The 22,333-nt window shown below is 36.0% G+C and overlaps 2 protein-coding genes across 3 annotated transcripts in view; both read left to right on the forward strand.

The window, feature by feature from the left end:
- Positions 1–22,333, forward strand: part of LOC128234725 (protein TANC2-like) — a 104,312-nt gene that overhangs the window by 12,092 nt on the left and 69,887 nt on the right. Inside the window, exon 1 of one of the 2 annotated variants that reach the window (XM_052949160.1) lies at positions 4,394–4,588. The exons of the other annotated variant lie outside the window; for it this stretch is intronic. The gene's annotated coding sequence lies outside the window, so the exon portion shown is untranslated. Of the gene's footprint in view, positions 1–4,393; positions 4,589–22,333 lie in introns of those variants that run through there. 2 annotated transcript variants of the gene reach the window in all.
- LOC128234466 (52 kDa repressor of the inhibitor of the protein kinase-like) lies at positions 10,972–12,096 on the forward strand. Its single transcript, XM_052948718.1, has one exon. The coding sequence runs from the start codon at positions 10,972–10,974 to the stop codon at positions 12,094–12,096; it is 1,125 nt and encodes a 374-aa protein (XP_052804678.1).

Genomic DNA, 22,333 nt, shown 5'->3' on the forward strand with positions numbered 1-22,333 from the left:
GATACTTGATGCAGTCCCGGGGACCTAGTTGGAAATAGCCTGATACTTGATGCAGTCCTGGGGACCTAGTTAGAGATAGCCCAGTCCTCTGGAAAAAGCCCAATACTTGATGCAGTTGTGCGGACCTAGATGGGGCTCTATGCTAACTAATCAGTACATATAATTTGGTAAAAAACAGCAGTGCACCCCATGTTTCAGTGTCACCCACTCTACCCTTGACTGATGTGATGTTTGTGTCTGTGGTTAATGGAGTGATATAACAGGGAGATAAGGCAATTCCACATGATGGTTCCCTGCATGTACAAGATATCCTGGGCTTATCAGACATCCCAATCAACATGGCTCCATACCCTGGTCTTTGATTGTGTAGAATGATATGATGGAGCAGTGTATCATAAATTCAGAAGTATGAGTAAAATTTTAAGTAGAGTCTTAGTTGCCTAAATAATTAGGTAGCATAAATTGTCCTTTTTAGTTTGTCTGCTGTTGTTTTTTGTAGAACTAAATATTAGAAGTGTTTTCATCATCGTCACCATTGTTGTATGTAAATAAATGTTTGCCATACATTTAACAAGATGAATTGAAAGTGAATGAGACTTGGAACATATTCCTGCATTCTCCATATATCTTGGGTTAGCCTGTGCATTTCAGGTCAACTCCATATCTCTTACACTCCATGTTGGAACCAAATAAACATTAATTGGCGTTCATGTTGCCTCCATATCTCTTACACTCCATGTTGGAACCAAATAAACATTAATTGGCGTTCATGTTGCCTCCATAGCTCTTACACTCCATGTTGGAACCAAATAAACATTAATTGGCGTACATGTTGCCTCCATATCTCTTACACTCCATGTTGGAACCAAATAAACATTAATTGGCGTACATGTTGCCTCCATATCTCTTACACTCCATGTTGGAACCAAATAAACATTAATTGGCGTACATGTTGCCTCCATATTTCTTACACTCCATGTTGGAACCAAATAAACATTAATTGGCGTTCATGTTGCCTCCATATCTCTTACACTCCATGTTGGAACCAAATAAACATTAATTGGCGTACATGTTGCCTCCATATCTCTTACACTCCATGTTGGAACCAAATAAACATTAATTGGCGTACATGTTGCCTCCATATCTCTTACACTCCATGTTGGAACCAAATAAACATTAATTGGCGTACATGTTGCCTCCATAGCTCTTACACATTTTCTGGAGGACTTTTGCTTGATCTCCTACACCTTTGTATTTAGATCCTATCATAGCTGGAATTAAACTGGAACTTTCCAAGTTATCGAGTAGTTAGCAATGGTTTTGTCTTTGAGGAAGGAATCTATGGGGTGGGCTTGTTGTAGTTGTGTGGTAACCATTCTTGTAGCTGAGATGGAGGGAAAACTCGTACTTCTCAAAGCTTCTTGTTAGCCTGTATTGGCTTTACATGGATAATGTTGGGATGCCATTGCTGCATATCAGGTTGACAAGGAATCAATCTGTCTAGCTGCATTCTTATGTTTGAGGTAAAAATGATCATGGACTGCAGGCCGGAATGAATACATGCACAGATTGTGAGGTTTACATGACCCAAGTTTTTTCTCTCTTTTGTCAATGGTTTATCAAACTTATTGACAAGGTCTTATTTTTGTTGAAAGGTTCATGCCTTATTCAAACAACTTCCTGCGGCAAATATCAATCACCAACCACCTGTTTTAACTCGGCCTTCTTTATATCTGTAATCTGACCCAATTGAAGAAATATAATCAGTCACAGAAATTGTATTATTCCTATTTGATGGCTAATGTTTGTGGTTAGATGTCCCCATTGATGCACTGCGAGGTTGTCAGGGATTTAACAGCTACGGTATTACTAGTAATTGAATCCAATTAATACATTTAAGGATTGGTGATAACTTTTTATACATTGAAGGATTGCTTGTAATCTTGGTTTGAGTGGGTTAATGTGTGGTATTGACTGTATTAAAAGAAAGGTTGACATTTAAAATTCCTGTTTTCCTTTCCTAAAAGAGTTAGATTGATAATTTTTAGAACTTTAATAGTAAACTATTGAGCTCTCTGATTGACTCTTTACATTTCCCACAATGTTGTGTCACCAGCCCTTTTATCTCAAACTTCTCTTTCAATGAGTGACTTTGCATGTTTTGCTAAATTGATCAAGTTGCCCATGTTTACAAAATGTTTTAGAGTGGTAGAGATGAGATGTAAAGCCTTTTAATTCAATGTGTTTTATAGGAATGTGATCATACCCCTGATGACATCTTCTTCTAAGAAGCTTCAAGTATGGTTATGGACACATCATGGTTATTGTAACATGAATGGCAGCCTAACTCTACCTCACGGGTCTATGTGTCAGAAGTGATCCATTTGATTTTATAACCATTGTTCTATTATGTAATGACAGTATTTTTCAAATTATTTGACTTACCTAATAGTTGAATCGACTGAGTAGTCTTAAAAATATTGACAAAAAAACATAATAATTTTGAAGAAAGACCTTTCCTATAAAATTTCTAAAAATGCTTTTTCAGCCTAAATCTGATAAAGTTTTCTGTTTGTAAAATATGCTATATATACTCCTTTCAACACCTACACATATTGCAAAGGATGTATGTATTATGCTTGCTAAATATTGAACCTTTATAATTATACAGTAAATTCTCAATCCACACAGAGCCCTGGCTTTGCTAAAATGCATATTACCAACCAAGTAAACATGTATACATACTATGAACGCACATTCGCCGAATACAGCGGACTGTTAGACTGTCATGACGTTCATCAGCAAGTGGCATTAGACAAAACAAAATAGGTTCAGTAGGTCTAAATTTGTTAATTTAAATTTTTAAGGTTTAGTTTTGTCTGAATGCCAATTTTACACTTAAAACTGGTGCTATGTTAACTAGGTGTTCGGTCAAGTCAGTACATCTAACACAGAACTCAGTATGTTATGGGTAACTCAATGTCAACTAGTGTTCACAAAAAGTGTTTTGAATTTTGTCTTGTAATAAAACTTCTTTCATTAATTGATTCAAATGCTGACTATGAATATGTTGCCTTCATCTAAAGCAGGACCTTGTATCAGAAAATTTGTATTGAGCTTTGGAAAATCGGTATATGAATTTTTAATAAAAGTAATTTTGTAATCTTGTTAGCTGGCCTGACCTGACCTTTTGTACCCAAAATATAAACATTTACAATATTTGCCAACCAATTGGAGGCACTTGAACTTGAGGAGATGTAAATCTCCCTGGCTCTTCTTATTTGATTAAGCCGGAAAACCAGACCCATCCAAGCTGTAGGTATACATAAGTGACTGAAAAATTGTTCAACTCAAATTTACTAATATAAATTTAACATCACTTTAATAAAGTACTGCCAGTTTCTTGTGAATTTGAGAAAGTGGTTATTTTGCCCAAAACAACCTGATTGTAAAGTTTATGTTCAATCAACTAATAGCTTCTTAAATTTCATAGATGATGCAGTCAGTGAACCCTTCAAAAGAGGCATTTATAGTTTGAAAACAGGAAATGTGGCTGATCAGTGTTAACAAAGTAAACAATCTAGTTTGTTTAAGGTCTTCAAAGGGCTTAATTTTACCTGAAGGGGATAACAAGCAGCCCCCTACTGGTGTTTTGGACAAGATGTGGTTGGGTCAGTGTCATCATGCTGTGGGTCAAACAAAGCTGGAACTCAATAGGAACAACACATGGGAACAGAATGACCATCCTTATCACCTTTATACATGAATTGAATCTTGGAGAAAGAAATACATGTGAGATGTGAAAATAGCAGTCTTCTGACTTTATTACTGCAACACTGTCAACTCTTTCTAGTAAATGTATATTTTTCATTTCTGGAGGCCAGTTGCCCCCCTTGTTTCTGGGAATTCCACTTTGAAGATTCTGTCATGGATTTTGCAGCATTTTAAATGCAGTTTTTGAAAAAAACAGAATGAAATGATTTAACTATATTGGACATGTGGATTGAGATAAACACAACAAATACAATCTTTACACACTCTGTGAATAATCTCATTAAGGTTTGCTACAGTCTGGATAGCTGAAAAAGATTATAATCTTTAATACTGATCTCCAGCATGTATATCAGGGCAAGGCTTCACATGTGGCCTCACAGTTCAATACAGCAAAAACATGATTCATACAGGGATTTATAATAAATTATGAAAACAGATTTATATTTTGTGGAGTTACCGTTTAGGTTTTCAGTGTAAAAATAATAAGTGTTTGTTTGCGATTTACTGCAAAAGATATTGTAAGTGTACATTTTGGGGATTTTCTAAATTATTAACAAAGTAACAGAACTTAAACCCTCGGGACTTTTGTCCAAAAAATAAATAAAAATGAAATACTAATGTTTTGAAAGGACAGTCTTGTGTTGCCTGTGAGTTAGTTATACAGGATGATATTGATCAAATGTTTTCTGATTTTATACCATATTAAGCAGGAAGATATAACAAAGTGATTGGTTTGATCTTCCATGTTTCTTACTTGTTTCTCCAGGAAGTTTTGGTGTATGAAAACTTGAACATGGACTTATATAATGTTTAGGTAAGTTTCTTTTGTTTAGTCAATTTATGAAAGTATACATATACGTACATCTGAAATGTCAGAAAACAGTTCCAAGATATCTGGGAGTAAGTATTATTGGTCCCAGAAGATAATAAAAATAAGCAAATAAAATGAGTAAAAAATGTTACTGCTTTATGAAAAGAAAACACGAAGTCAAAATAAGTTTAAAGACAGTGACAACACACAAAAACAATTGACTTCTATTTGTTGGAAAAAATTATGTTACATACTGTTGTGCGTTTTTTTCTGCGATAAGAACTGATCATTTTCTACATCTTTGAAAATGTAACCGTGCGAAATTTGATAATTGCCATGTATAATGTTTCCTCATGTGGCAAAAACTGCCATTTTATTATGAAAGCGATATTGTCGATTGCCTTAAATAATTAAAGGACAAATTTTTTTCCACCAGGCTTATCATTTTTGCTTTTTGATCAATTTCCATGATTGATTGTAATTTGCAGGTAGGTTATGGACTGAATCATATTACTTATTATCATCAATTATGTACTCATATTTGAACAAGCAATTGGATTTCCTTTGAATTTGTGATTGTTTGTATTGAAAAAATAATTATTTGGAAGTGAAAAGGTATTTATGTGTGCTGTTTGGCACTACTGGGGGAATCTATGACAAATTGTCATCTACTGAGAGCAATCCTTTCATCATTGCGTTGCTTTTCACTTGATCATAATATTATCCTCTTTTGAAATTTGTGCCTAAAAGATAATGACTATGCTGTTGGTTATTTGACTCTTGCCATAAAGATCCTGTAGAATAGTTGGTGATTACTTTAAAGATGCTCACAATGGTTAATGGTTGCATTAAAGATGCTCACAATGGTTAATGGTTGCATTTAAGATGCTCACAGTGGTTGATGGTTGCCTTTAAGATGCTGTACAATGGTTGATGGTTGCCTTTAAGATGCCCACAATGGTTGATGGTTGCATTAAAGATGCTCACAGTGGTTGGTGGTTGCATTAAAGATGCTCACAATGGTTGATGGTTGCCTTTAAGATGCTGTACAATGGTTGATGGTTGCCTTTAAGATGCCCACAATGGTTGATGGTTGCATTAAAGATGCTCACAATGGTTGATGGTTGCATTAAAGATGCTTATAATGGTTGATGGTTGCTTTAAAAATGCAAACAATGGTTGATGGTTGTGTTGATGATTCTTTACTGGTCAACAGTTGCCTTAAAGATGCTGTATTGATTGAACTTTGCCTTTAAGATGCTGTTTTGGTTGAAAGCTGCCTCACTGTCTTAAAGATTATGTTTTGATTGACATGCCATTATGAGATTCTGTATTGGTTTAAAGTTTTCTTGAAGATGTTGTTTTGGTTGAAAGCTGCCTTATAGATGCTGTATGGGTTGTCATTTGCCTTCAAGATGCTGTATTGGTTGATAATTGCCTTAAAGATGCTGCATAGTTGAAATTAGCAGAGTAATGGTGCTGCATAAGATAACATCTGACCAAAAAAATCTATATTCCTTGACAGCTAGTTCCCTTAAAATTCTGTATGGCTTGACAGGTCCCATAAAAAGCTGTTTTGGTTGACAGTTATCTAAAATATGCTGTATTCATTGATTATTACCTTAATCATGCTGTATTGGTTCAGATAGTTGCCTTAAAGATGCTATTATGGTTGCTTTTTCCCTCAAATATGCTATAATTTATGCTTGTTGCCTTAAAGATGCTGTATTGGTAAAAAATTGCTTTAAATATGCTTATTAATAATCGTTCATAACTTCCTCAATCATTCTGTTTGGGTGTACAATTACACTTAGAGATGCTGTACTGGTTGATATTTGTATTTAAAAGTTGTACTGGTTGATTTTTTTCTTAAATATGATGCACTGGTTGATTGTTTCTTAGATATCATGTACTGGTTGATTGTTTCCTAAATATGACGTAAAAATATGATGTATTGGTTGATTTTTTTCTTAAATATGGTGTACTGGTTGATTGTTTCTTAGATATGCTGTACTAGTTAATTGTTTCTTAAATATGATGTATTGGTTGATTGTTTCATAAAAATGATGAATTGTTTGAGTGTTTCTTAGATATGATGAATTGTTTGATTGTTTCTTAAATATAATGTACTGGTTGATTGTTTCTTAGATATGATGTTTTGGTTGATTGTTTCATAGATATGATGAATTGTTTGATTGTTTCTTAGATATGATGTATTGGTTGATTGTTTCTTAGATATGATGTACTTGTTTATTGTTTCTTAAATATGATGTATTGGTTGATTGTTTCTTAGTTATGATGTTACAGTTGATTGTTTCTTAGATATGATGTTTTGGTTGATTGTTTCTTAGATATGATGTATTTGTTGATTGTTTCTTAGATATGATGTTTTGGTTGATTGTTTCATAGATATGATGAATTGTTTGATTGTTTCTTAGATATGATGTATTGGTTGATTGTTTCTTAGATATGATGTACTTGTTTATTGTTTCTTAAATATGATGTATTGGTTTCTTGTTTCTTAGTTATGATGTTACAGTTGATTGTTTCCTAGATATGATGTTTTGGTTGATTGTTTCTTAGACTTGATGTATTGGTTGATTTTTTTTTAAATATAATGTACTGGTTGATTGTTTCTTAGACTTGATGTATTGGTTTGTTGTTGCTTAGATATGATGTATTGGTTGATTGTTTCTTAAAGATAATGTACTGGTTGATTGTTGCTTAGATATGATGTATTGGTTGATTGTTTCTTAAAGATAATATACTGGTTGATTGTTTCTTGGCTATGATGTATTGGTTGATTGATTCTTAAAATATGATGTATTGGTTGATTGTTTCTTTAAAATGATGTATTGGTTGATTGTTTCTTAGATATGATTTTCTGGTTGATTGTTTCAAATATGGTGTATTGGTTGATTGTTTCATAAAACATGATGTATTGGTTGCTTGTTTCTAAAATATGATGTATTGGTTGATTGTTTCTTTAAAATGATGTTTTGGTTGATTGTTTCTTAGATTTGATGTATTGGTTGATTTTTTTTAAATATAATGTACTGGTTGATTGTTTCTTAGACTTGATGTATTGGTTTGTTGTTGCTTAGATATGATGTATTGGTTGATTGTTTCATAAAAAATGATGTATTGGTTGCTTGTTTCTAAAATATGATGTATTGGTTGATTGTTTCTTTAAAATGATGTTTTGGTTGATTGTTTCTTAGACTTGATGTATTGGTTGATTTTTTTTAAATATAATGTACTGGTTGATTGTTTCTTAGACTTGATGTATTGGTTTGTTGTTGCTTAAATATGATGTATTGGTTGATTGTTTCTTAAAGATAATGTACTGGTTGATTGTTGCTTAGATATGATGTATTGGTTGATTGTTTCTTTAAAATGATGTTTTGGTTGATTTTTTTTAGATATGATGTTCAGATTGATTGTTTCAAATATGGTGTATTGGTTGATTTTTTCATAAAACATGATGTATTGGTTGCTTGTTTCTAAAATATGATGTATTGGTTGATTCTTGCATTTAAGATGCTGTATTGGTCGATAAGTTGCCTTAACTTATGCTGTAGAGGTGAATGGCAACCTTTATGATGCTATGTTGGTTGACAGGTGCCTAATAAAGCAGTTGTTTTGGTTGATTGATGTCTTGAAATGCTATATGATTTGATAGTTGCCTGAAATATATGACATTGTTGACAGTTGCCTTAAACATGGTTTAATATTTTAACATGTAGATTATCAAACTGTTAAATGATAAATATTAAAATAATTGCAGACTTTGTAATCTTTGTTGTTAACAACAACTAACTGAGGCTATTTTATTACCTTATTTTCTGTGTAATTTGCTTATTGAGATCATATGTACAAAGGTACATGAACAGAGGAAATCTTTGTTAATCATTATTTTGGTCAATGGTCAGTTTACCCTATGATACATCTGTATTGTAAAGCTCTTAGGAATTAAACCACTCATTTTAACAAAACCTTTTAATGGAAAGTAAACTATATGCCATGCAGTGAACTTATGTTTAGCTCTGACAATACAGAGTTTGAGTTTGGATTTGAATTTTGAAATCTGAATTGGTCTTAATATATAATGAAGTTACAATGACTTGTGTCAAGTTGATAGCTTAGGTAAATGTTGAAATCTTGCATATAATGGAAATATGACTTGTTAGTCAACTTTGTCTGTTTCCTATTTAAAGGCTATTGTGAGATGTATGTTGTTAGATTAATGTTAAGCTGGAAAGAAAAATATTCATTTGAAAAGCAAATATTGATCAAAAAGGCTTAACTAACAGTGTAATGAGTTAATGATATTAGTCTCATTTAATGTTTAAGGCAAATTTATTTAGGAGATTGAAGTCACCAAATAAATCTGACATGAACCAGAGACTTATCAACATAATTGATTGTGAGTTTTACAATGACTGATAAAGTATGGAATTGGTTGGTAATAGTTAACTACATAAATACTGCATTTCAGGCTGGGTTTTTTTGTTAGCTATGATAATATTTTATATGATTACAGGAGGGCTGCTGTCAGACTGTAAACAGTTTGAATTTTTGTGTCGCCTGAAAAGACGACATATAGGGGTTACTTTTGTCCGCCGCGGCGCGGGTGGCGTCGGCGGCGGCGTCCGCGTCCCATTTTCGCTTGTCCGGGGTATATCTCCTAAACTATTATGAGGGCAATTGGAGTGCACAAGAACTGTTACTCTTGCTTCCATATTTTTAGAGTTATTGCCCTTTGTTATTTTTCATGCTTAAAGTTTTGTCCGGGGCATATCTTGTAGAATATAAGAGGTATCAACTTCAAACTTCATAGCTAGATAGATCTCATTAAGGGCAAGTGCGGTGCACAAGAGCCGTTACTCTTGCTGCCATATTTTTAGAGTTATTGCCCTTTGTTAATTTTCTTGCTTAGGTTTTGTCCGTGACGTATCTCGTAAACTATAGGAGGTATCAACCTGAAACTTATTCCGTAGGTATTTCTGATTGAGGGAAAGTGCAGTGCACAAAAACCGTAACTCTTGCATCTATATGTTTAGAGTTATTGCCCTTTGTTAATTTTCATGCTTTAAAGTTTTGTCCGGGGCATATCTTGAAGAATATAAGAGGTATCAACTTGAAACTTCATAGCTAGATAGATATCATTGAGGGCAAGTGCAGTGCACAAGAACCGTAACTCTTGCTGCCATATTTTTAGAGTTATTGCCCTTTGTTAATTTTCATGCTTAGGTTTTGTCCGTGGCATATCTCGTAAACTATAAGAGGTATCAACCTGAAACTTATTCCGTAGGTATATCTGATTGAGGGAGAGTGCAGTGCACAAAAACCGTAACTCTTGCATCTATATGTTTAGAGTTATTGCCCTTTGTTAATTTCTCAATGTCATTGACTTCAGTATTTATTGTGCTCATTTTTGCTTATATAACCAATTGCTTGCTCCTGGCTTAACGTTTTACCTTCAGTTCAAATGCCACCTACACTTGAAAGTTAAATGGCAACATCATTGTCTATAAATGAATAAAATGCCAATCTAACAGCTATAATGTCACAGTAAATAATTCGTTCTGCGACACATCCGACTCGCGGAGTTCTAGTGTTTTAAATGTTTTTGTTTTAGTGGTGTCACAATAACAGAGATTAGAAGGGCATGCCACTGCACGTTCAGCTATGTCAAACGTAGCATTTGGAGTGATTATATGCATCGTTTTCTGCATATTAACTGTCTCCAGCATGCAGACACTTCGAAATGAGATTACAACCACAGAGCATGGATGAGTTTTCCAGGGATAAACCTGTCATCTGGTTTGCAAGTGTAAGCAGTGTCTAGTGATGGTGGATGCACCATGCTGGTTTTCAAAGTAATCACACATTATACACTAAAATGCATGCACCCAAGTTGTGAAATGCATATTTGAATGGAAATCTTTGCTGCTCCCCAAATATTAGCACTGAGACAGATTATTATTGCCCCAGTGTTCTACAATCAGTTGCCAAAATGGGATGATCACTAGCGGATCCAGGGGGGGGGGGCGCACCCGGCGCACGCCCCCCCTAAAATTCCCGGAGCTTACATGTTCTTTTGTATGGAAACAATAAAATATACTATATTTTCCTATTTTTTCTTCGCTCGCTTCGCTCGCGTATTTTTATACAGCATTGTCAAAGCATTAACGGACGCCGGGCTCAATGTCCAATTGTGTAGGTCACAGACGATGGATGGGGCTGGAAACATGTCCGGAATGCAAGCCGGTTGTGCAGCTCGATTCCAATCACTGTCGCCCAAAGCACAATATCATTATTGTTCCAGCCATGATCTCAATCTTGCATTATGTAAATGTTGCAATATAAAGGAAATTCACGTCATGTTGGACACGCTCACCCAACTAGGACTGTTTTTCAAGTATTCGCCGAAACGCAGCAGGCGTTTAGAAGAAGCTGTTACCAAGGCTAACTCCACTCGACCGAAATCAGAGCAAATATCGAAATCCAAGTTTCATGTTTTCTGCGAGACCAGGTGGGTAGAAAAGCAAACAACATTGCGTGATTTCAGCAGCATGTATGAGCCAATAGTGGAATGTTTGGAGGCGATTGGGCAGCTGGAATCTGGCTGGGATACAAAAGCGGTCACTGACGCTTACGGTCTGCTGAAGAAGATTACCGATTCGACATTCATTGTGTGCTTTCAGACCGTCTTACACATGTTTGGATATGTAATCGGCATCAGCAGCAAACTACAGGGCACATCTCTGGACATTATTCAGGCATATGAAATGGTTACGCATGTTAAAACCTCTGTGTCTGAAGCAAGGAACGCTGATTACAAAGATGTGTACACAAAAGCATCAACAATGGCACAAAAAGCTGGGTTAGACAGCCTCCAAATGCCTAGACGATGTGGACGTCAGACACAGAGAAGTAACGTGCCAGCAGACAACGTAGAACAGTACTATGAACGGGCTGTGTTCCTTCCTTTTGTGGACTCAATGTCACAGCAACCAAACCTCAGATTTAACACCATGACACAGCAGGCATGTCTGGCGTTCTGTCTGCTGCCAAATAACATTGCCAGCGCCACTCAAGAGTCGATGCTAGCTCTTCTGGACTTTTACAGAGATGACATGCCACAGCCAGACATGTTCGCACAAGAGGTCCAGCTCTGGAAACAGACCTGGAGGAACACGGAAAACAAGCCGTCGACTATTGTCGAAACATTGACAGAAACATGCCAACATATGTATCCCAACATATCGAAAGTGCTTACACTGTTGCTTTTAACTTCTGTGACATCAGCAGGAGTGGAACGGTCCAACTCGTCATTGAAATTCATCAAGAACCCGCACAGGAGTACCATGGGCCAGAGCCGGTTCAACGCTCTCATGCTACTCTTCATTCATAGGGACATAAAATTGGATATTGAGGAAATTGTGAACATCTATGCCAGGAAATATCCTAGGCGCATGCTACTGATAGATCCATTGTGCGAATAGATACACATAGATAGCTATGCACTTAGAATATGTTGAATAGTAAAAGTATCTGAACATGGGTTCACAATTATACATGTATCTTCCCTCGTTTTTCCCGCTTAACGAAAATATACAAATTATATAAGCCACTTAGTCGTCCTAATAGAAACCTCGTTATGATATTAGAACTATATGTATGCCCCTGGATCTGCTAGTGCAACCTTTAGAGTGATTAAAAGTTACGCCCCCCCTAACCCAAAATCCTGGATCCGCCCCTGATGATAGTGTCCCTCTTCTATGACCAGTTGCCAAAATGGGATGATATTGTCCCTCTTCTAATGACCAGTTGCCAAAATGGGATGATATTGTCCCTCTTCTATGACCAGTAGGCAAGTTGGGATGATATTGTCTGTCTTCTATGACCAGTAGGCAAGTTGGGATGATATTGTCCGTCTTCTATGACCAGTTGCCAAATGGAATGATATTGTCCCTCTTCTAATGACCAGTTGCCAAAATGGGATGATATTGTCCCTCTTCTATGACCAGTTGCCAAATGGAATAATATTGTCTCTCTTCTATGACCAGTTGCCAAGTTGGGATGATATTGTCCCTCTTCTATGACCAGTTACCAAATGGAATTATATTGTCCCTCTTCTAATGACCAGTTTGCCAAAATGGGATGATATTGTCCCTCTTCTATGACCAGTTGCCAAGTTGGGATGATGATATTGTCCCAGTCTTCTACAACCAGTTGCCAAGTTGGTATATCCTTTGGCAGTCTTTTGGTCATAATTTACCTAAGTTTTTGTTTTTACTTAAGATTCAAGATTTCAAGATTCAAAATATTTATTAAAGTAACTTAAACATATACATGCTTCACGTTACATGATATTGAGAGTTAAACAAACATATGATCAACGTGAATGATTTTAGAATATAACGTGAAATAGAAAGCAGAAAATAAAAAAATAAATAACATACATCATTAAGGTTGTATCACAACAAGATTGTTATTTAATTACCATGCACAGTAATTTGTTAAATCATGAAATGTAAAGAAGGAAATAAGTATCGAGAGGGTGGACTTTATAAAGTACAAGGCTGGTTTGACTTTTCAAGGATAGGAACCCTTTAATAATAAATTAATATCTAAGAGAAGTGAGGGCAAAATATAGTCATGCTGGCTTTCACCTATATATAATGTGATTTAATTTAGATACTGTCAGTTTAATTTACACAGTAGCTCACATGTGTTGGAATAAACATCTACCCATAGTGTTATGCTACAATTATTAACATTCAACACAGTAGCAATTTAAGTGATGCCTGTGGTGTATCCACTGTCATCCCATAGGGTCTCAAATTAATTACAAATCCCTACAGAGGAAAAGGGTACTTGAGATAACAGGGTCTCAAGTGTGCCGCTGGGGGCCTGGCTGGGTGTGTGGGGGATCCTGGGACTCTCCACCTGCCTTGGTCTCTTGTCTCATGGCTAGGCTTATCAGTTCATTTGCTTTTAACTTGATAAATTTATGAAGTTTTTTTTTAAATAAAAACTGCTTTTATAACAGTATCATACCAACTAACCTGACAATTTGCATGGAGCTTGTGTACATTACTTTAGTGAAGCCTTAAAAATTGGTTTTGTCCCTGGTCAACTTACTTGTTACCCCATTCTTAATCTGATATTAATGGTAGGTCATCTTGTTAATGAGGTACCCAGTATGATCATTTTTTTTAAATCCTTTATTCTTAAGATATATTTTGAAAAAATAGTTTGGCTGAAATATAACTAACACTCATTGAAATTTAACTCTTGTAACCTGTTTTGTATTCAGTTGAAATTTGTGATCTTAGGATATAAAAGGTTGTCTACTCTTGTTCATAAGATTGCCACTGAAAGGCAGTCTGGTTGTAACAGACTGGTTGACTGACTTGGCTTATCAGCCACTACTCATGTATCTTATACAGGCTGTACAGGGAAACTAGGCCTTTGTAACATTGATAAAAAAAATTCATTCCAGAATGAAATTTGGAACTGTACAATAAAAGATAAGGTATGTTTTATTACATTTTCTTGAGTGAGAAGCTGGTTTAGTGGTGTAAATTTAAGTTTAATGTCACATCTGATGATTACAAGTTGAGATAATCTGAAATATGACAACCGTAAGATACTCCAAACTCCGAGGCAACGTTTTTTTTTTGTAGGCATTAATTGTAATTATTTCCTGAACATCTTAATTGAACACAATTATGATCGTTACATTTAATAGAGCCATCTGCTTTTAATTTTATTGAATATATGCAGGGCATGCTATGGGCATTTCATATCAACCTACCTAATTGAGTCCTGCAATAAATACCAGGTTGTGATTATGATGCAGCCATTAAATGTGAGTTTCTGGCAGAAGTGGACTGAAGCTGCCAACAGAGCTGCAAATGGTTATTAATGGATTCTGCCTGAGTGACATTTATTGACAAGGGGGCAGGTACCTGTGTCTGATCTTGGCTTTAAAAGAGGGCCATTCCTTGGAAGCAGTTTTGAAGGGGGTTCCTGCTGAGCTTGGTAGCAGTGTTTAGGGGTTAGCCTGGACTCAAGTGATCTTGTCTTAATAACTGCTGGTGTGAATATTATGCATTTGATTAGTAATTAGATTAAGATGTGGCATCTGTCCCTACAAATGCAACAGCCTTGAATAAAATGTTTTAGTTATGCAAGTTTCTACTGAAGATGACAATTTGTGGGAAATTCATATTCTTTTCAAGACATCGTTCTAAGGTATAGTTAATATATGGTCGTTCTTTGTTTTGGAAAGTATGTGTTTGTACCTATAATTGATACAAGTTGAACAGGTACTGTTGTCAATTACATTTAATATTACATGACTTAATTGAGGTCCAGGGTGAAAAAGGAGCTGATTGTTTTTAGGTAAACAACAAACCAGACTGTTAAATGATTGCAAAAATCAGATTATTTATTCTAGATTTACAATGTCAGACAGACATTACAATAATGCAAGAACATATGTTTTCATTCACATGTATTGTCATGGAACCCTTCAGTTAAAAGTGAGCATAATTTTAATAAATGTCTAGATAGTATGATATATCTAAAGTGCTTTACATTTCATTGTGTATCTGTAGATGTCTAGGATTGTTTCACAGCTCTACAAGCAGTGTCGTGGGAACCATTCCTGCAAAACAGATCAGGTTTCCCCTATAGACATTTAAATGGAGATTTGTTTATTTATACTTACCAACTCCAGATTTCATTCAGGGCTGAGTTTGTTATGGAAGCTTTAAGAGATAAAAAAGATCATTTCGCTGATATGAAATACTATAAATATCAGTTTGACTCAAAATACAGAATCATAATTTAATTATATATCCCAATCCTTTATATGTAACCATGGCACAATTTCCAAAGTTTTATTTTCTTCATATAAGAGGAAAAACCTATGGGTCTCTAAGAATCAGACCAGGCCTTGATATTAATGAACCGCAACGTGTTGTGTAAACTTTATGCAAAATTGAACTTGTTTCAAGAAACCACCTGGCCCCCCTAAGCTAACAGTGGCTCCTTGGACTAACAGACATTGAAAGATATTATTGTGGAAGAAACTGTGAGAACAACCCCATTTACAATGTATCAGCAGGCCACATATGATAGATTTCTCATCATGTTTCATAATTTAACTGAACCAAACTCAGTCTTGCAAACCATTATGTTTACAATCAACTATTAAAATAATATGTAAGTTAGCTTTCATTGACCACCAAGGAAAGTTCTAACAATTATAGTTTCCTCAGCTGTAGACCAGCTCAGTGTGACTTTTCTGGATGGACTTCGGGTTGGGATGGCCCTAATGACAGGAATGTGCATGGAGAGAAGGTGCTTTAACAGTGATTTACTTAGATCTTGTATAATTATTGGCGCGATAGAAATAATTAAAAGCGAACTGTTGGAATTATTCATTCAAAGTTGGTTGATCTCTTTCCAATATATATATATATATATATATGTCTGAGCCTTCCTGACATTATCTTTTATGTTAAAGGGGCTATACATGGTATGATGAAATAGCGAGAATAAAAGAAAATTGTCGAAAACTGACATAAACTTGGTATCGATGTGTACAATGCATTGAAACTAACTAACTGAAGTACCATTTAGTTTACAATGAATTTATTTTTTGCAGTTTGTTCGTATTTTCCATTAAAAAAGATAACTATGTAAGTATTCCTAGTAGAATTCATTCTTATGCGTGATTGGCTAATCGATGTTATCATGTGATATTATCAAGTTAGGTATATGGCTTAAATATTCCTATTGTTTAGGGTAAACTTCGTAGCACAGTGGATACAACGCTGGATTGCAATTTTGGCAACACTGGTTCGAACCCGGTCTCCCGCTCTGTCTCGTTTTTTTTGTTTGTTACCTTTTGGTATTTTTTGTACAATTATGATATCAAAGAGTAAAACATTTTATTAAAAAATTGTCCTGTGATTCGTTACAGAAAAAAACTTTATTTGGTGCCAATCTGGTGTATAGTCCCTTTCATTAACTTTGTTCTCAGTACTGCACTAAATTTAAAGAAAACTTAGGAGGAGAAGTGTGCACAACCATGGAACACCAACCTGGTGTACTACAAATTGAGGCAGCTCTGTCTATTTAATTTATCAGTTTGATTGTGGTTCAGTTTTATTAGTTATATAAACTTTTGGAAAAATTAGTTTGATGTGCCATTGCAAGGTCTTTTTTTATATGTTTAATAATGATTAAGTCCCTCTCTCTCTCTCTCTCTCTCTCTCTCTCTCTCTCTCTCTCTCTCTCTCTCTCTCTCTCTCTCTCTCTCTCTCTCTCTCTCTCTCTCTCTCTCTCTCTCTCTCTCTCTCTCTCTCTCTCTCTCTCTCTCTCTCTCTCTCTCTCTCTCTCTCTCTCTCTCTCTCTCTCTCTCTCTCTCTCTCTCTCTCTCTCTCTCTCTCTCTCTCTCTCTCTCTCTCTCTCTCTCTCTATCTCTCTCTCTCTCTCTCTCTCTCTCTCTCTCTCTCTCTCTCTCTCTCTCTCTCTCTCTCTCTCTCTCTCTCTCTCTCTCTCTCTCTCTCTCTCTCTCTCTCTCTCTCTCTCTCTCTCTCTCTCTCTCTCTCTCTCTCTCTCTCTCTCTCTCTCTCTCTCTCTCTCTCTCTCTCTCTCTCTATCTCTCTCTCTCTCTCTATCTCTCTCTCTCTCATAGCTACATGTTGTTGCATTAGTGTTATTACATTTGTAAATTAATGAAGCTCCTGGTTAGACTGGCAACCCCAGCTGGGTTTGTTATCATTTAACTGTTCAGTAGAAGGGAATTAATGGGGAAAATGTGGTGCATGTCATCTGATAGCCTTATTTATGTGCAGCTAGCAGATACTTCAGGATCACCCTGTCAGGTCAACTTGCAGGTCGTATAATCCTGCCCTGTTGGGGGTTTCAGATTTCAGTATTATTGAAGTTATAATAATGACTAGACTAGATTAAGTCTTCTGAAATTAAGATGGAAAACTTTGGAAAACGATAAAAAAAAAAAAAAAAATACCATTCTTTAAGAAATTCACCTTTTTCCAACTCTCCTAATCCTGTCAGAACCAATTGAGTGCTGTGTTTAAGTTCTAATAACACCGGAGATTAATATATAGCAGCAGCAACAATAACGTGTGGAGATTACAGTAACCTTTTGCATCAGCAACATCATCAACAGCAAAGGCAGACACACCTGTACCATCACCAACAGCAGCAACAATGTATCATATTTACTCCATCAATATCAGCAACATTAGCATAACCAACATCAGAACTAGAGCTGTAGTATTGATATCATATTGACCAGCTTTCAGCAATACTATCATCATCCCAAGCATCATAAATCATTAACATCATCATAATGCACCATCAAGACAAGTGACATTGTAATAATTATTATCATGATGATCATTTGCAGCATCTTTTCCAAGAGCTTGGTCAGGTCCATGTCTAAAGTCTGGAAGAACATTACAGTCATTTGATCTGGCCATTCCCAGGTCCCCATGGGGTCTCCACTTTCATCCCCTCAACCATATTATTGTACAGGTAGCTAAGTATAAACTGATTAACTTGCTAATGAAAACTTTGGTATGTGGCCTGTTAATTATTGTTTTATTGCTTCGAAATGACCAATTAGTACCCTTTGATGAGATGTTAGTTTGTATCCTCTGATAATCTGACACTTTGATTTTCTTGGACTTCTTTATTCCCCTGTGGTGCTTATCAAAGATTTTAATACATGAGAATTTATAAGATGGGGGGGGGGATGTCCATGAAACTTGGTGAAAAAAGGATTAGTCTGTGGTTTAACACAAGAAACTGAATAACTTAAATAGCCGATTCATTCCAGGTGATTAAGCTTATAAAGCTATAATGCCGCCATCATAGGTCAGGGTCAAAGATGGTGATAATGCTCAACCTTATGTGTATGGAATACTTTTCACACATCTCCTAAAATGTCCTGCAGACATTAACTGCAAAATGACTAATTGGCTGCCATTTGGGCAGTGGGGGAATACATTCAATTCATGTCATCCCTGCTCATTTCAAATACTTATTAGAAGTTTAAACTTATGTTTTACCCTCATTCAGATTATGATAAAATTTATATATTTTACATTTAAACCTATTCAGCCATGTCTTTGATGTCTTGCATCAAAATTTGTCTTGTAAGTATTTCTGTAGTACAAACATTTAAAGGAGTCCAGTTGGCTTTGAAATTTGGACTGGGCCTCCTTTAACACATATTCAAGCTGCACCGTCAACATATTCATCAAGCTGCACTGTCAACATATTCATCAAGCTGCACTGTCAACATATTCATCAAGCTGCACTGTCAACATATTCACCAAGCTGCACTGTCAACATATTCATCAAGCTGCACTGTCACATACTCACCAAGCTGCACTGTCAACATATTCATCAAGCTGCACTGTCAACATATTCATCAAGCTGCACTGTCAACATATTCAACAAGCTGCACTGTCAACATATTCATCAAGCTGCACTGTCAACATATTCAACAAGCTGCACTGTCAACATATTCATCAAGCTGCACTGTCAACATATTCATCAAGCTGCACTGTCAACATATTCATCAAGCTGCACTGTCAACATATTCATCAAGCTGCACTGTCACATACTCACCAAGCTGCACTGTCAACATATTCACCAAGCTGCACTGTCAACATATTCACCAAGCTGCACTGTCAACATATTCATCAAGCTGCACTGTCAACATATTCACCAAGCTGCACTGTCAACATACTCATCAAGCTGCACTGTCACATACTCACCAAGCTGCACTGTCAACATATTCATCAAGCTGCACTGTCAACATATTCATCAAGCTGCACTGTCAACATATTCATCAAGCTGCACTGTCAACATATTCATCAAGCTGCACTGTCAACATATTCATCAAGCTGCACTGTCAACATATTCATCAAGCTGCACTGTCAACATATTCACCAAGCTGCACTGTCAACATATTCATCAAGCTGCACTGTCAACATATTCACCAAGCTGCACTGTCACATACTCATATAGCTACACTGTCACATACTCACCAAGCTGCACTGTCAACATATTCATCAAGCTGCACTGTCAACATATTCATCAAGCTGCACTGTCAACATATTCACCAAGCTGCACTGTCACATACTCACCAAGCTGCACTGTCACATACTCACAAAGCTGCACTGTCACATACTCACCAAGCTGCACTGTCACATACTCACAAAGCTGCAATGTCACATACTCACCAGCTGCACTGTCACATACACACCAAGGCTGCACTGTCACATACTCACAAAGCTGCATTGTCACATACTCACCAAGCTGCACTGTCACATACTCACCAAGCTGCACTGTCACATACTCACCAAGTTGCACTGAACTTCCAGATTTTGCTTTTGATTGTGTAAATTTAAAGGCTGTCGTCCAAAAAACTCCAGTGCAAAAACAGATGGTGATTTTGTTAAAAATTATTCATCATTTAAATGATAACAGATGCTGTTGCTTTGTAGTCCTAAATGAAATAGTTCATAAAATGTTTCGTTTTGTGTATTATGAAGTGTTCGAAAGTATTTTGTACTTGCCACTAGACAACTTGTGAACAACTCATTCTATAAGTTCATTGTCATACTGCAAAGCCTTTATTGCCGATATTGCAAATAAAACTTTAAACTGTTTCGCCTATTAGCCATTTTTGTTGCATGTAGAATGCACTTTTTTCCAAGCATATTCAGTCCATGCAATTTTTGTGTCCTCATCAGAAGCACCCCACTTCCTTTAATTGCCAATGAAAACATGATTCACTTTATTAACAATTTGAATTTACTCTTTGACCTGATAATTACCTTCATTTATTGCAGTAAAGAGTTTCAGATGATTTGAGATTTATTTGCTATTTTCATGACAAAACAATTTATAAGAAAGCACCTGTTGTTAGGAGGGTGTAGGCTTATTGTATAAAAACAGTGTCTGTGGCTGACATGATATAAATCTGTTGGCATCAGGATGTGAATTTTCCCCATTACATTTGAAAATATGTGTCTTTGATAGTACTAAAATTTCAGGAAGTCTGCATTCTTTAGATATCTAGTTGGCTTTATTTATTGTATTTATACCCAGGAGAATTTTTTTCTTGCCATGTAACCCTTCCAGTCATTGCAATGATTTTTATTCCAACAATCATTTTCTGTTGGCGTCAACTTAATTTTTCTGATGTGCCAACTATTATATTAATTCCTGAGTGGCTTATTTATAAAGTGTTTGCAATTTTCCAGGCACATGGTTGCAAAGCTAATAACTATTCATTAAGATATTAACCACTTCAAAATCATGCAAGTCATCGTCAGATTTGTTTAGAAATCACTTTGGTAATATGCTTATATTTTCGTTAAAAGAAGTTCTTAGTTGAAAATATTCTGCCTGGTCATCATGTCATACATTCATATACTGCCTGGTCATCATGTCATACATTCTGCCTGGTCATCATGTCATACATTCTGCCTGGTCATCATGTCATACATTCTGCCTGGTCATCATGTCATACATTCATATTCTGCCTGGTCATCATGTCATACATTCATATTCTGCCTGGTCATCATGTCATACATTCATATTCTGCCTGGTCATCATGTCATACATTCATATTCTGCCTGGTCATCATGTCATACATTCATATTCTGCCTGGTCATCATGTCATACATTCATATTCTGCCTGGTCATCATGTCATACATTCATATTCTGCCTGGTCATCATGTCATACATTCCTTAGGTTCTTTTTTATCTTCCAATGATATTATTTCTGAATTTTCTCTTTAATATTTATACCTCCATTATACTTTGCTTTGAGAACTGGGGATGGAGTGTTTCAAGGCCTAACAAAGTATCTGAACATGTAGAAATGTTGGTATATTTAATTGCAGCTACAGAATAAAAAGACTCTTGATGTATGATAACTCAGAAGAAACTGTTCAAGATCAGATTTGTCCCATCAAGATGCTGCACATTGCAATGGGTGCCAGATGACTTCCTGTAGGTCTGTCCTGCCTTATATTGGCCTGTCTGTCCGTTTGCTTGCCTTGTCTGAGGATATCCAGACCCCCAGACCAGCATTGAGGAAACATATGCCTGTGAGAACAATGGACAAATTGATGTTGAAGTGCCAGGAAGCCTTGTATAACCTCCTGTCAATCACTGTAATAGCATGGTTACAATTGGCTTTTTCTTGTCCAGATAAAAATTATCTGTGCACCATATTGCCAAAGACATGATTCCATCAAGTGATCATCCAGGTCTACAGGTAGGCCTGATCCATGACTAAGTTGAACCATGAGTGGACATGATCTTTGAGTAGGGATGATCCATGAGTAGGGATTATCCATGAATAGACAAGATCCATGAGTAGATATGATCCATGAGTAGAAATGACTTATGAGTGGTGGTGATCCATGAGTAGTGATGATCCATGAGTAGACATGATCCATGAGTTATAATGGTCCATGAGTACTGATGATCCATGAGTGGTGATGATCCATGAGTAGACATGATCCACGAGTTATAATGGTCCATGAGTGGTAATGATTCATGAGTGGTAATGATCCACAAAGAGACATGATCCATGTGTATACATGATCCATGAGTAGTGATGATCCATGAGTAGTGATGATCCATGTGTATACATGATCCATGAG

The sequence above is a fragment of the Mya arenaria genome, chromosome 5, assembly GCF_026914265.1.
Source record: "Mya arenaria isolate MELC-2E11 chromosome 5, ASM2691426v1".
Classification (NCBI taxonomy): domain Eukaryota; kingdom Metazoa; phylum Mollusca; class Bivalvia; order Myida; family Myidae; genus Mya; species Mya arenaria.